Source organism: Pelecanus crispus, chromosome W (genome assembly GCF_030463565.1).
Source record: "Pelecanus crispus isolate bPelCri1 chromosome W, bPelCri1.pri, whole genome shotgun sequence".
In the NCBI taxonomy this organism is placed as follows: domain Eukaryota; kingdom Metazoa; phylum Chordata; class Aves; order Pelecaniformes; family Pelecanidae; genus Pelecanus; species Pelecanus crispus.
Window position 1 is genome coordinate 3,109,153 of NC_134675.1, and position 16,453 is coordinate 3,125,605.

General features: G+C 44.5%; 1 protein-coding gene across 1 annotated transcript in view; it reads right to left on the bottom strand.

Annotated features, from left to right (window-relative positions):
• LOC142592844 (phosphatidylinositol 3-kinase regulatory subunit alpha-like) overlaps nt 1-16,453 on the bottom strand; it is an 82,644-nt gene that overhangs the window by 37,616 nt on the left and 28,575 nt on the right. The window contains exon 2 of the mRNA XM_075725549.1: nt 2,564-2,656. Coding sequence (XP_075581664.1) covers nt 2,564-2,656 — 93 coding nt within the window. The remainder of the gene's footprint in view (nt 1-2,563; nt 2,657-16,453) is intronic.

A 16,453-nucleotide genomic window follows, 5' to 3' on the forward strand; every position in this document is an offset into this window, starting at 1 on the left:
TACCCAAGGGAAGAAAACAGCTTGCAGGAGCAACATGGGAGACAGATCTTCCTTTACACTCTACATACCAGCTGGAAACACCAGGTCCTTCAGGTGGATAAGTGAGCAGTCTGAGTCATGATACCCCACAGGAATGGGACAGGGACATGACAAAAGTTCTGACACATACTAATTAGCTTTAAAGATTTAACTGAGACTTATAAGTTACAAATGTGCCTAACCTTTGGCACCCTATGCAGTCAACAGACACAGAGAGACCCTTCTATGTGACAGGTAACTCTTAGGCTGCCTTTGACTATCCGCAGAGCCCATAACCTCACAGCGTATGTAGGGTGAGTGTCACATCACAGATGTGAGAGAAAATGTCTGTATATGTCACATAATATGTCTGAGAATCCACTTGAATAAAAGACACCAATATAATACTTTCAGATGAAAGATACTGTTTACAACTTCCCTACTTCAGAGAAAATACAGAAGACACAAGGAAAGAGACCATACCCAAGGATGCAGAGCACTGACAATTTAATAGTATCAGTGGCATTTCCTGGAAGCAGTGTTTGCTTATGCAAACTGTTGGTAAACATTAGCCCTTCTCATTGATATTAGCAAGTTCCTACTCATTCAGGAAAGGCTTATGCTCTCTTAAAGTGTCACAGCACTATGTGAGAACCCATGTCCCCAAGGACAGCGTATTGGGTTTGCGTGGCAAGGTTTCGGTAGCAGGGGGGCTACAGGGGTGGCTTCTGTGAGAAGCTGCTAGAAGCTTCCCCTATGTCCAACAGAGCCAGTGTCAGCCGCCTCCAAGACGGATCCACCGCTGGCCAAGGCTGAGCCAATCAGCGATGGTGGTAGAGCCTTTGTGATAACATATTTAAGAAGGGGAAAAAAAAAAAAAACAGGACACAAACTGCAGCTGGAGTGAGGAGTGAGAATATGTGAGAGGAAGATCTATGCAGACACCAAAGTCAGTGAAGAAGGAGGGGGAGGAGGTGCTCCAGGCACCAGAGCAGAGATTCCCCTGCAGCCCGTGGTGAAGACCATGGTGAGGCAGGCTGTGCCCCTGCACCCATGGAGGTCCACGATGGAGCAGATATCCACCTGCAGCCCATGGAGGACCCCACACCGGAGCAGGTGGATGCCCGAAGGAGTCTGTGACCCCGTGGAGAGCCCACGCTGGAGCAGGCTCCTGGCAGGACCTGTGGCCCCATGGAGAGAGAGGAGCCCACGCTGGGGCAGGTTTGCTGGCAGGACTTGTGACCCCATGGGGGACCCACGCCGGAGCAGTCTGCTCCTGAAGGACTGCACCCCGTGGAAGGGACCCACGCTGGAGCAGTTTGTGAAGAACTGTAGCCCGTGGGAAGGACCCATGTTGGAGAAGTTCATGGAGGACTGTCTCCTGTGGGAGGGACTCTACGCTGGAGCAGGGGAAGGCTGTGAGGAGTCCTCCCCTGAGGAGGAAGGAGTGGCAGAGACGACATGTAATGAACTGACCGCAACCCCCATTCCCTGCCCCCCTGCGCCGCTCGGGGGGAGGAGATAGAGAAAATTGGGAGTGAAGTTGAGCCCGGGAAGAAGGGAGGGGTGGGGGGAAGGTGTATTAAGATTTTGGTTTATTTCTCATTACCCTACTCAGTTTCAATCGGTAATAAATTAAATTGATTTTCCCCAAGTCGAGTCTGTTTTGCCTGTAATGGTAATTGGTGAGTGATCTCCCTGTCCTTATCTCGACCCACGAGCTTTTTTGTTATATTTTCTTTCCCCTGTCCAGTTGAGAAGGGGAGTGATAGAGCAGCTTTGGTGGGCACTTGGCATCCAGCCAGGGTCAACCCACCACAGACAGCAGTCTGAGTCTGATCAGAATACCACTTTTCCTCTTGCTCCCAGGCTGTAAGGCCACTGAATGAGCAGGACCGACTGTGCTGCTCCTTACCTCACCAGGGCTATGAAGGTGAAATCAGAGGAGAAGCCAGGAAGAGATAAAGGGCAAAAGAGGCAGGACACAGTAGAACAAAGGGGAAAGCCTCAAAAGGATGAAGAGACATCAACATGGGAAAGCAGAAGATCAAAAAATCCATAAAAATAACGCTGTCTGGCTTAGCATACAGCTGCAATAAAGAACTAGCTCCTGAAGTATAAAACAGTTCTTGTAACTTTTTCATATTTAATTCTTTTTTTTCTGCTTTGGGGCAACACATTACTTGTTTGGCCTTGTATCCAATTCAATGTCATGATGGCGTTTCCATAAGCAACTTAAGGTGCTCATCGGTTTGAAAAAACAAAGCAATACCAAACCCTTCTCCCTTACCTTTCAATAATACTTATATTAGTTGAGTTATTAAATGTCATTTGAGGTAAGCTTTGGTTTTGCTCCTACAGTCCAAGTAGCCTCTACTGAGCAGAAACCAATACAACAAACCGTAAATGAGATTATTTTCATATCTGTTGAGTAATATGATGCATTAGCAGCTCTAGGAAGGGGAGATACCAGCTGTGGATCCGATTCGGCAGTCTTGGCTCACACAAGTAACAAAAAACCTTGGTAGATCGTTCTTCAGCCTACCTTTCTTTTCAATTGTCTCCACTATCTTGATGAGGATTGGTGGAGCAACATCAGGAGGTGCAAACTGCTCTGTAAGATCTGGAAGTGAAAAAGCTGCAAAAGATAAGAATTAAAATAAGCTAAACTACAGCTAAATGCAATTTCTGTTTATGAAAGTCAAGACACATAATGCAACTAGTTAATTTTTAAGTACTGAACAAACATCCCACTTGTCAGGCCTAAATGAGAACATCCCACAAGTAATCAGGAAGCAAATAAAAACGATGACAATTGCATTTTTAGGGCATTTTCTTTTAGAGACCCCAGCCAGTCCTAGAATAACCCTCCGTATTACCTAGGAAAAGAAAATACAATAAAAGTTTGCAACCTATGGATGGGCAGAAATAAAATGCAAGGATGAAAATTAAAAAATCTTTTGATCTGAAACATTTAAATCCAGTGTGCTGGGAGTTGCTGATCCCCTGGGTAAAACACACTTACAAAGGCCTGAAATAGCAGTAGAAACAAGTATTTCATTGTATTGGGTTTGCATGGCAAGGTTTTGGTAGCAGGGGTGGCTACAGGGGTGGCTTCTGTGAGAAGTAGCATGGGCAACAAACAGGAGGAGCTGGAAGCCCTTGTGCAGCAGGATAGCTATGACATAGTCGCCATCACAGAAACGTGGTGGGACGACTCTCATGACTGGAGTGCTGCACTGGATGGCTATAAGCTCTTCAGAAGGGATAGGCAAGGAAGGAGAGGTGGTGGGGTGGCTCTGTATGTTAGGGAGTGTTTTGACTGTATAGAGCTCGACAGTGGTGATGGTAAGGTCGAGTGTTTATGGGTAAGGATGAGGGGGAAGGCCAGCAAGGCGGATGTCCTGTTGGGAGTCTGCTATAGACCACCCAACCAGGATGTAGAGATAGATGAAGCGTTCTACAAGCTGCTGGCAGAAGTCTCACAATCGCCAGCCCTTGTTCTCGTGGGGGACTTGAACTTGCCAGACGTCTGCTGGAAATACAACACAGCAGAGAGCAAACAGTCTCGGAGGTTCCTGGAGTGTGCGGAAGATAACTTCCTGACACAGCTGGTAAGTGAGCCTACCAGGGGAGGTGCCTCACTTGATCTGCTGTTTACAAACAGAGAAGGACTTGTGGGAGATGTCATGGTCAGAGGCCGTCTTGGGCTTAGCGACCACGATATGATAGAGTTTTCAATTCTTGGTGATGTAAAGAGGAGGGGCAGCAAAACTGTTACGATGGACTTCCGGAGGGCAGACTTTGGCTTGTTCAGGACGCTGGTTGGGAAAGTCCCTTGGGAGGCAGTCCTGAAGGGAAAAGGGGTCCAGGAAGGCTGGGCCTTCTTCAAGAAGGAAGTCTTAAGGGCGCAGGAGCGGGCTGTCCCCGTGTGCCGTAAGACCAACCAGCGGGGAAGACGACCAGCCTGGCTGAATAGGGAGCTTTTGCTGGGACTCAGGGGAAAAAAGGAGAGTCTACCGCCTTTGGAAGAAGGGGTGGGCAAATCAGGAAGAGTACAGGGATCTTGTTAGGTCATGCAGGGAGGAAATTAGGAAGGCAAAAGCCCAGCTAGAACTCAATCTGGCCACTGTTGTAAAACATAAAAATTTTTTTTTTTTTAAGTACATCAACAATAAAAGGAGAGCCAAGGAGGATCTCCATCCTTTGCTGGATGCGGAGGGGGGAAAAATTGTCACCGAGGACAAGGAAAAGGTTGAGGTACTTAACGCCTTCTTTGCCTCTGTCTTTAATAGCCAGACCAGTCATCCCCAGGGTATTCAGCCCCCTGAGCTGGAAGACAGGGACGGGGAGCAGAATGGAGCCCTCATAGTCCAGGAGGAAGCAGTTAATGACCTGCTATGCCACCTGGACGCTCACAAGTCTATGGGGCCGGATGGGATCCACCCAAGAGTACTGAGGGAGCTGGCAGAGGAGCTCACCAAGCCACTCTCCATCATCTAGCAGCAGTCCTGGTTAACAGGGGAGGTCCCTGATGACTGGAGGCTTGCCAATGTGACGCCCATCTACAAGAAGGGCCGGAAGGAGGATCTGGGGAACTACAGGCCCGTCAGCCTGACCTCGGTGCCGGGAAAGATTATGGAGCGGTTCATCTTGAGTGCGCTCAACAGGCATTTGCAGGTCAACCAGGGCATCAGGCCCAGCCAGCATGGGTTCATGAAAGGCAGGTCCTGCTTGACCAACCTGATCTCCTTTTATGACCTGGTGACCGGCCTGGTGGATGATGGAAAGGCTGTGGATGTCATTTACCTGGCCTTTAGCAAAGCTTTTGACACCGTCTCCCATAGCATTCTCCTTGGGAAGCTGGCAGCTCATGGCTTGGACGGGCGTACTCTTCGCTGGGTAAAAAACTGGTTGGATGGCCAAGCCCAGACAGTAGCTGTAAACGGAGTTAAGTCCAGGTGGCGGCCGGTTACGAATGGTGTTCCCCAGGGCTCTGTTTTGGGGCCAGCCTTGATTAATATCTTTATCAATGATCTGGATGAGGGGATTGAATGCGCCCTCAGTAAGTCTGCAGATGACACCAAGCTGGGTGGGAGTGTCGATCTGCTGGAGGGTAGGATGGCCCTGCGGAGGGACCTGGACAGGCTGGATCAATGGGCCGAGGCCAACTGGGTGAGGTTTAACAAGGGCAAGTGCCGGGTCCTGCACTTGGGTCACAACAACCCCATGCAACGCTACAGGCTTGGGGAAGAGTGGCTGGAAATCTGCCTGGCCGAAAAGGACCTGGCGGTGTTGGTCGACAGCCGGCTGAACATGAGCCAGCAGTGTGCCCAGGTGGCCAAGGCGGCCAACAGCATCCTGGCTTGTATCAGGAATAGTGTGGCCAGCAGGAGCAGGGAGGTGATTGTCCCCCTGTACTCGGCACTGGTGAGGCCACACCTGGAATACTGTGTCCAGTTTTGGGCCCCTCAATACAGCAAAGACATTGAGGTGCTGGAGCATGTCCAGAGAAGGGCAACGAAGCTGGTGAAGGGTCTGGAGCACAGGTCTTATGAGGAGCGGCTGAGGGCACTGGGGTTGTTTAGCCTGGAGAAGAGGAGGCTGAGGGGAGACCTTATTGCTCTCTACAACTACCTGACAGGAGGTTGTAGTGAGGTGGGTGTTGGTCTCTTCTCCCATGTAGTTAGCAATAGGACAAGAGGAAATGGGCTCAAGCTGCACCAGGGGAGGTTTAGGTTGGATATTAGGAAAAATTTCTTTACGGAAAGGGTAGTCAAGCATTGGAACAGGCTGCCCAGAGAGGTGGTGGAGTCACCATCCCTGGAAGTGTTTAAAAAAGAAGTAGACGTGGTGCTTTGGGACATGGTTTAGTCTAGTCTACCCTTGATTGGCTTAGAGTAGACTTGGTAGTGTAGGTTAATGGTTGGACTGGATGATCTTAAAGGTCTTTTCCAACCTAAACGATTCCATGACTCTATGATTCTAAGTTGCCAGAAGTTTCCCTTATGTCTGATAGAGCCAGTGTCAGCCGGCTCCAAGATGGACCCACTGCTGGCCAAAGCTGAGCCAATCAGCGACAGTGGTAGCGCCTTTGTGATAACATATTTAAGAAGGGGGACAAGCTGCTGCACAACAGCAGCTGCAAGGGAGGAGTTGAGAATATGTGAGAGAAATAACTCTGCAGAACTGACCACAACCCCCATTCCCCGTCCCCCTGTGCCACTCAGGGGGAGGAGGCAGAGAAAATCGTGAGTGAAGTTGAGCCCAGGAAGAGGGGAGGGGTGGGTGGAAGGTGTTTTAATATTTTATTTCTCATTATCCTACTCTGACTTTTGATTGGCAATAAATTAAATTAATTTCCCCGAATCGAGTCTGTTTTGCCCATGACAGTAATTGCTGAGTGATCTCCCTGTCCTTATCTCGACCCATGAGGCTTTCATCATATTTTCTCTCCCCTCTCCAGCTGAGGAGGGGAGTGATAGTGCGGCTTGGTGGGCACCTGGCATCCAGCCTGGGTCAACCCACCACATTCATACTCGTACAAAAGCTCAATGATAACTTCTGGTTGTTTTCATTTTTTGAAGCATAATATTTTTAATAGTATAGTTGTCTTGAAGCAAGAACTTTCTTTTCTAGAATGACTGTTTAAGAATAAATTGTGGTATAATCATAAAGGAACATTTTGCAGATTGAAGCAAACCTGCATACAGATTTTATACAAGGTCAGTTTTCACGCAATGCATTTTCTTCACTGAGAGAATATATTGTATAAAGGAATGTTCTGGCTCTGTGATGTGAGAGATGAGCTATTTCTAAATGCACTATTTTTGCCAAAAGAGTAATTCAAAAGTTTTAGAGCGGTCCTGTTTAACCCTTGGAAAGCAAGAATGTTTACATAAAGAGAGTATTAAACTACTGCCAGAAACATCTGGCATACTTTGATGGGTTATGACTGACAAACAAAGCTTAATCGTTGAAGTAAAAGTTGCCAGTTGCCTAAGCAATGGTGATCTCTGCCTGATTAAACTCATCATGGACAAATAGAGAATAATTCTTAAACACACATGAACATATGTGTTTACATGCATATGTGTACATACAGGTACGCATATGCACACACTGTATTTCTAGAAGACTTAAACTGAAAAAAATTTTGAGGATAAATAACTAGAAGGAGGAAAAAAAACCAGTAAAATATGAATAGAGAGTTTTTAATGAAAAACTTTTAGATAACCAAAAAATTAAATATACCACACAACTGAGAAAGCAGACAATTTTGGCTAAGAATTCTCCCTATTTTGGAAGCAGCAATTATATAACTTTCTAAAAATGCAAACAATTTAAAAGTGAGAAAGGCAGCAAGGAAGGTACAGAAGAAGTTTGGAAGTGCAGAAAACTGAGGAATGAAAGATAATAAATAATAATAATTTACGAACTAGTAATGGAAGTGGAGCATACTGGGACACTGAGACATGTCCCTTGCAAAAAGAAGCAGAATGATAGTATGATAATGATGAAATACTTTCCAGTCCATTCATAACCGAGAAGGACATTAGAAAAACATGTTATGCATAACAGTTTAACTTAGGAGGCCCAGAAAACGAGCATTCAGGAGTCCCAAAAGAGTTGCCTAAGGAGATCTCTGGCCTGCTGATGTTACTTTTTAAAGACTCGTGGAAAATCAGAGCAATTCCTGGGAATCAAGAGAGTTCTAATGCTTGATCCATACTCTGAAAGGACAAGTAAGATGACCCCGATGACTACGCGCTAGTTACATTATCAATACTGGGCAAAATAAAGGAAAACCTGATACTAGACTCATATGATAAAGCAATAAAAGACAGCACTATAACTAAGGATTGTCTGCATAGCTTTTTAGAGGATAGGTTCTGTTAATAACCACACTACTTCCTTCCACAGTTAGCTGAAAAATGCAAATGAGTAGACATAATAAGCTCTAAAGTTTTCTCAGATTTAGCTACACCTGTATAACATGTACTTTGTTTGTTTTTAGCTTTTAATCACAGTGTTATACTGACCAGCAGATCTCCAAATATAGTTATTAATGCAGAACAACCTACTCAAGGAAGGAATGGACTTTTCATCTCTTTACATCTTCAAACCACTTTCAGGTGCCATCTGGAACACCTCTTTTAGCATAACATCATATCTGCTTTATCAAACACAAGTTGGGCTCAAATGGAAGATGCTACAGTCCAAGCAGCCTCTGCTGAGGCATGCTGAAATACAGACCATTTCATTTGTAGTATTCAGATCAAATAGTTCCTTTCAACCACAAGCCATGAACCTATTTTATGGCGAGGGCAAATCTATTGAAAGAATAAATGAAGGATCAGATCAGAGTCACATCAAAGGGTATGCTATGAAAATACTCAAATTATGAGATACTAATACACTCACAGAATGCTAAGGGCATAAAATGCATCTTTATACATGGTAGCAGAGGAAGAACAGGCTTTAAGAACAGAGTTTACATATTTTTACTTATGAAAATAACTTTCTGCTCCATTAGGTAGCTAGTTACATTAAGAACCTTTCTCTGTCTTAAGTAACAGCAATGAAATTGTATCATCTCTGAACAAAGATGCTCATCTCATAATTCCAGCTGGAGGCAGCATGCAGCTAACAGTCTAAACTGAAATTGAGGAAAGAAAGTAGACACGAAGATGGCACTGGTGAGGCCGCACCACAAATATTCTGTTCAGTTTTGGGCCCCTCACTACAAGAAAGACATTGAGGTGCTGGAGCGTGTCCAGAGAAGGGCAACGAAGCTGGTGAAGGGTCTGGAGCACAGGGCTGATGGGGAGCGGCTGAGGGAACTGGGGTTGTTTAGTCTGGAGAAGGGGGGGCTGAGGGGAGACCTTATCGCTCTCTACAACTACCTGACAGGAGGTTGTAGTGAGGTGGGGGTTGGTCTCTTCTCCCAAGTAGTTAGCGATAGGACGAGAGGAAATGGCCTCAAGTTGTGCCAGGGGAGGTTTAGATTGGATATTAGGAAACATTTCTTCACAGAAAGGGTTGTCAAGCACCAGAACAGGCTGCCCAGGGAAGTGGTTGAGTCCCCATCCCTGGAGGTATTTAAAGACGTGTAGATGTGGCACTTAGGGATATGGTTGGTAGACTTGGTAGTGTTAGGTTAACAGTTGGACTTTATGATCTTTGTCGTGGTTTAGCCCCAGCCAGCAACTCAGCAGCCGCTTGCTCACTCCCCCTACCCCGATGGGATGGGGGAGAGAATCGGAGGAGTAAGAGTGAGAAACACTCCTGGATTGAGATAAGAACAGTTTAATAATTGAAATAAAGTAAAATACTAATGATAATAGTAACAATAAAATAATAATAATAATGATATACAAAGCAAGTGATGCACAATGCAATTGCTCACTACCCGCCGACCAATACCCAGACAGTTCCCGAGCAGCGATCGCTGCTCCCCAGCCAACCCCCCCCAGTTTCTATACTGAGCATGATGCCATATGGTATGGAATAGCCCTTTGGGCAGTTTGGATCAACTATTCTGGCTGTGCCCCCTCCCAGTTTCTTGTGCACCTGGCAGAGCATGGGAAGCTGAAAAGTCCTCGACTAGCATAAGCAGTATTCAGCAACAACTAAAACATCAGCGTGTTATCAGCATTCTTCTCATCCTAAATCCAAAACACAGCACTATGCCTGCTACTAGGAAGAAAATTAACTTTATACCAGGTCTTTTCCAACCTAAATGATTCTGTGCTTCTAAGTCAGATGTGATAGACATTTGAAACATTTCAGGTGACAGCACAGCAGTTCAGGGATGGTCCATCCAGGGTACCAAGCTGCTATTCTTTATTTCAGGCGGCAAAGAGAACTCTGCTTTCTCGCATTAACCAAGCTGTGCCTTGAAACGATGGCAAGAGATACACTGCAAATGCCTATAAACAAGGTGCATTTAGAAAAATAATTCAATTTCCCATGAGATTTAGATTTTCTACACGAGGGATGGAATCCAAGCAAACCAAAAAGGAGAACCTAGTGTCAGGGGAAGACTTCAGTTCATGGGAAGAAGCCCTTGCAGGGTGAAGAACGACACTACAGAAAACAGTTTGTCTCCATGGGACATAAAGAATGGGGTGGATGTAGACCTTAGCCAGATTACCTAAAGAGAGAGTGCCTCTTCTTGCAGTCTACCTGACGCTCCATGCTTTTCATCTACACTTTAAGCAGGATCTTAGCTTATAAACTAGATTTGTATTATAATCTGTTACTGAATCTCTTTGTTGTACAGTATTCTTGGATCAATAATATCCTTACTGAAAGGCTTTTGGAAGCTACACATTCACCTTTATATAAAATCTATAATATGTCTACAGAACATATGTATGTAAAGCAAACGTCACATTGGTTAAAATGAAAGATTTCCAACACTCCTCTGCTACCCTAAAATATGCAATTGGAAAAATATTAAAACATTAGGAGTTCAGAGGATTTCTGATGTCTCTTCCTCCCTATACCCCATTCCTTTTCTCCAAAACTAGAAATTTCTATCTACCAGAGACATTGCTGAAATTTTAGATATGAAAAGAGCATTTAAAATAACGACAATCTATTCCATACATACATAAATTGTAAAATACTTATGAATTTGACTGAAAACTTAGGATATTCACCTCTCAATACTATGCACACACTGGGGAGTATAAGCTCTATAGTAAAAAGACACACACAAACACATACACAATGGCAGGAAGAAAACCTGCAGTTACCTTCAACACAGCAATGACAGAACAATACATCTAAGTCACACAGTTATAGTGCTCAGCAGAATTGAAAAAAACATTCACTTTATCAGCATGTAGGAGATGCCATTAACAAATTAAAATTACTTAACCTCCCACCTGTTCTAGGATTTCCTATTCATTGCATCATCTCCCATATAATTAAGTCATAGCATCATACTGACTTGTACTTTAAGCTTCCCAACTTTTGCACAAAATAGAAAATGATGTTCATTTAAAGTAAAAAGACCTCACAAAACACACATCTGTCAGGAAAAAAAAAAGACTTAACAGTACTCATAGAACTGAATCCAGTTTATAACAATTATACAGAAGACAGCCAAATCTGGGAACACTGCCCTTCATTTTCAAAATGCTGACAGGAAATGGCAGAGGCTAAACTGAAGAAAACTACAGCTAATTTTGGAAAAAAAACAATGACTCCCAGAGCCAGAATACAAGATATCCTTAAAGAAGTCCTGATTCTGGATTATGTGTTCCAGAAGAAAACTCAGTATGCATATTAAGAGATCTACAGAGGGAAAGGAAAACTTTTCAGATAGGTCACTTCCACTAAAAGAGAATAAAAGCTCACATGCAACCTGCATTTAGTACCTGATTTCAAAAGTATCTTTTGCTTTGAAGCATGCTGTAGCACAACACAGAGGTTTGGAGAACCAAATCCACTCTTAAGAATCTGAGCAACTTTGTAGATACCTTTGTTACAATTCAGTATGTTTTTCACTTAAAACAATCATTTTTCCCCCAAATTCCTGTAATTTTTTTGAAATCCCACGGTCTCCAAAATATTAAGGTTCTGAAAAGCTGTCATACAATTTTCGTGTCTTCTTTCTAGTCAAAAGTCTGGTAGTAGGTTTCCAGATAGTAAAGAAGCTTCTGATGACACATGATAAAAGCTGGTTTTCCATTAGCTCTATTTTTACCTTGCCACAGTGAGAACCAATGAGATGAACCACAAGTCAGGGTTCGCTCCAATCTATGAACTCTTCGCTCTCCCTGATACAGACAGGCCTGAACAGCTCTAAGGCAATGGCAACGTGTGGGAGATAAGAGCATATCTTACATTCAAGGGTTGCCAACACAGCTACAAAATGCAAGATGAAACCAGCATACAGCTGCACCTTTTGGAAGGGTTCTCAATAAAAAAAGATATTTTAGAGTTAGTACCTGGCAACAAGAAGTGGAAATTTAAAGCTGGAATTTGGCTTCAGATGTTTCTGAGCCAAATACTTCATTACTGCTAGAAGAATAATGAAAATGAATATAAAAATATGAATATAACTTAAAATGTAACAATACACACCACCGAAAAGAGTTTAATTTCTAAATTTTTTACAGGAACTATATACTAACATTACTTGAATTTAGCTCTGAATCAAGATTACTCCATGCATGTTGTTCTTTTTTTCAGAAATGGCATTTAAGGTTGTGCATACATATTGCATTCGATGACAACACAGCTGTACATAAAAGTCTAATATTTGAGAGCGTAGGTCTTAAGATGACAACTGGCTTATTTGCATGCAGATATATCTATGCATGCAACTGTATCCACTAACATAGTGAATTATGCATTCATATACTTAACATATCCTTGTTTGAAAGTCATACAATATGACCAAATGTGAATTGTTTGACCAGCACTGAAATTAAATATAATAAACATAAGCATATTAATTAACACGGAAGAAGAAATTCAAAAGTAAGGGTGATTGTCAAACAAGTTGTGATAATGCCTCTAACAAGATTAGCCAGTAAACTATAACAAAACAATGGCTGATCAAGCATCTAAAATACTTTTGCCAGTGGCACCATCAGTGACATAATGCATGACAAGGTGTGGACAATGGAGGATTTTCCATAGAGTTCAACACTCCTGCTTGCTATTGAAAATTCTGGGAAACACAGGAGCATGCCTTCTTGACTGAAATGCTGTTATTTCAGGAAATAAGCAGTTATGCACTCTACTAGGTATGGGAAATAGAATCCAAAATATGTTCCACTATTATCACCCGTCTTCCCTGAAACAGAATCTGAATTTCAATAAGGATCCATAATGGCTGAATTTAATTGCTTGTCAGTATATGATGTCAAAATCAAGTGAAGATGCACTGGAAATAAGGGCAGTTTGGCATTCCTGCATAGCCTTTTTTAAGGCAGTGCTATGAATTGAGGCAGTCCCGTGTACTCGTATGTGTTTACTTCTAGCAACCCCCAGACCAGAGAGACAACGGTGCTTCAGAAGACTGCGCTGAGAACACACCAAAAGCTGTCCCTGTGGAAACCTAAGTTCAGATCCTGTAACACTGGAAAGCACCAGGAGGTGCCTCTGCACAGGTGAGGGCACAGCCCAATGCTTCTCACAGCCCTGTGGTGGCAGCTGGTCCAGATGCAGAGCCTCAGTCATCACGGCCCCCTCAGCACCTGCTTTCATCAGCTGGGGAAGAAAGGCCACAACAAGCCTCGCAATCCATCAGAGATTGAAAAAACTCTTACTGACATAAAAATCATAACTTTTAGTGAGAGGGCATTTGATGGTCCATTATACGTTTCTTTAGTCTTAGGAAGCAGCAAGTTTCTGCAGAAACTTTTGGTAGAACAGTATGAAAGAGGAAAAAAAACCTAAACCCTATGGAGAAATTTCCATAGAGATCTTGGCTTTGGGTTCAATGCCAGACCAAGACAGAGTCTGGTATTATAAATAAATACCAGACAAAAGTTCAACCTGAGATTTGAGGACCATAACCTTTCCTTGTGTCCTGGTTTCGGCTGGGATAGAGTTAATTTTCTTCCCAGTAGCAGGCACAGTGCTGTGGTTTGGATTTAGTAGGAGAAGAATGCTGATAACACACTGATGGTTTAGTTGTTGCTCAGTACTGCTTATGCCAGTCAAGGACTTTTCAGCTTCCCATGCTCTGCCAGGTGCACAAGAAACTGGGAGGGGGCACAGCCAGGATAGTTGATCCAAACTGACCAAAGGGCTATTCCATACCATGTGACGTCATGCTCAGTATAGAAACTGGGGGGGGTTGGCCGGGGAGCAGCGATCGCTGCTCGGGACTGGCTGAGTATCAGTCGGCGGGTGGTGAGCAATTGCATTGTGCATCACTTGCTTTGTATATTATTATTATTATTATTTTTCCCTCCCTTTTCTGTCCTATTAAACTGTCTTTATCTCAACACGCAAATTTTACTTTTTTTTTTTTCAATTCTCTCCCCCATCCCACTGGGGAGGGGGGAGTGAGCAAACGGCTGTGTGGTGTTTAGCTGCCTGCCGGGTTAAACCACAACAGTCCTTTTTGGTGCCCAACGTGGGGCACAAAGGGTTCGAGATAACAACAGATCTGACCAGAGCGTGTTAAAACAAATTCGTGATAAGCATTCATTCTATTAGTTTAATAGTCACTGGTCGCAATGGTGATTCATTTGCTCCCAGAGTTGTGCTTGTTCTCAGAGTTGTGCTATTGTAAGAGACTGAAAGAGTTAATGTCTCAAACATTGTGGTGAGGCATGTTAAGGTCTGCAGAGAGACAAGTTAAGGTCCCCATAGCAACAAATGGGGGGGGGGGTGGGGTCTGTATAGCACCACAGGTGAGAAGCCCATTGGGGTGGAGAGCAGTTCCGCCCTCTGATGGCCGAAGGTCATGCACAGTTCATTTGAGGAAGGGGCTCACGACCACCCCCCCCACAGTGGCGCCTCCGCAGAAGATAGAGAACATTCTGGAAAAAGCCTCAAGGGGGACAAGACTAGAGATAGGGACTAGCCTATAAAAGACACAACTTCGAGGAGCCATGCATACACCCCAACCACCAGAGGACTCCATGCTGCTGCTGCTCTGGACCTGCCTCCCCCACATGGTGCTGGCGCTGCTGGCACAGCCGGAGGCCCTGCACTCCAAGAGCAACATGCCCGCCACCGCAGGACTGCCGCATTTACCATCGAAATCGTGGCATCCAAGGGTGGTGATATCTCTCTCTCTTCTCTTTTTTTCCTTTTCTTTTCCTCTTATAAGTATTTGAATTAGAACCCACGTTGCCTATCATTGCGCTTTCCTGGTTTGGGTTGCCTACCGTTATGCTTTCCAAGTTCAGGTTGTTTTTTACCATCAATAAAGTGTTTAATCGATCATTTGGTGTCATTTCACCTTAATTTAGCCCAAGAGAATCACAGAACCTCCGCGATCCTCTCTGGGCAGCCCAGTTTGGGTTGTGACAGCTATGTAAGACATTACTTGCCGTATGCACTCCCTGCGGTGCTGTTTATCACCTCTGGGGGCTACATAAAAGTTAATGCTTTGCTGTATTGTGTAACACTGGCTTATGGTATGATAAAATTATCGGTCATGAGATTGTACTCAGCACTGCTGTCATCCCTGGACTTCAGGAGCTTTGGAAGCCATTTCTCAGACGTTATTAATAATTACACTTTTTACCTCTTCTCCTTGGAGAGCCAATCTACAGGGGAGACAGAGGGGGATACTTTCTCTGCTCCTTCAGCATCTCTTTCTCCTTCAGGCTAGTTACAACAACTCTTGAGAATTTTGAATGTCCTTGGGATATTCAAACCAGTATGGTCCTATTACTACGTCTCCTGAATGCAGTTCAGGTCTTGTTTAGGGTTAAACAACTATTTAAGAATATCATCCAGAGATCAACTCCTGCAACAGGCACTGCAGCCACTCAAACCACGGTGACAGGCATTGCATCTACTCCAACTCTGGCAAAAGGAACTGCGCTGACTCTAACCCCAGTGACAGGCACTGCAGCTGAACTAGAGAACCTACCCGTGCCAGTATAAGTCACCCCTATACACAAGAAGAAATACACAAGAAGATCGGTTCATTTAGTAAGGGATGAAGATGAACCAGGGCCATCACGAGAAGACAAGGAAGAGGCAGAACCCATAAATGAGATGGCAACCACCCGATCCCTATCCCTGAGTGAGCTGCGAGATATGCGAAAAGATTTCAGTCGTCATCCAGGTGAGCACATCATCACCTGGCTGCTCCGATGCTGGGATAACGGGGCCAGTAGCCTGGATTTAGAGGGTAAGGAAGCCAAGCAGCTGGGATCCCTTTCTAGGGAAGGGGGCATTGACAAAGCAATTGGAAAAGGGGCAAAAATGCTCAGCCTCTGGAGGTGACTTCTGTCAAGCGTGAAGGAAAGGTATCCCTTCAAGGAAGATATTATATGTCACCCAGGCAATTGGACCAACACAGAGAAAGGTATCCAGTACCTGAGGGAATTAGCTGTGCTGGAGGTGATTTATAGTGACCTGAATGATGAGCAGTTACCCAAAGATACAGATGAAGTCAGGTGCACACGACCCATGTGGCGGAAGGTGGTACAGAGTGCACCAGCATCATATGCCAACGAGTTGGCATAATGACCTGGAAAGACGGAGAGGAACCAACGGTGGATGAACTGGCTGGCCAACTCCGGCAATATGAAGAAAGTCTCTCTTCCTCTCTACGGGCCTGTGTCTCGGCTATGGAAAAACTGTGCTGAGAGTTCCAGCAACTTGAAGAGGCTATGTCCTACTCCCCACCTGTACGGACCAGTGTCTCAGCCATTAGGAGTCAATGTCCTGCTCAAGAGAGAGGATATAGTGTATATACACCATGGGGCACCCTGTGGTT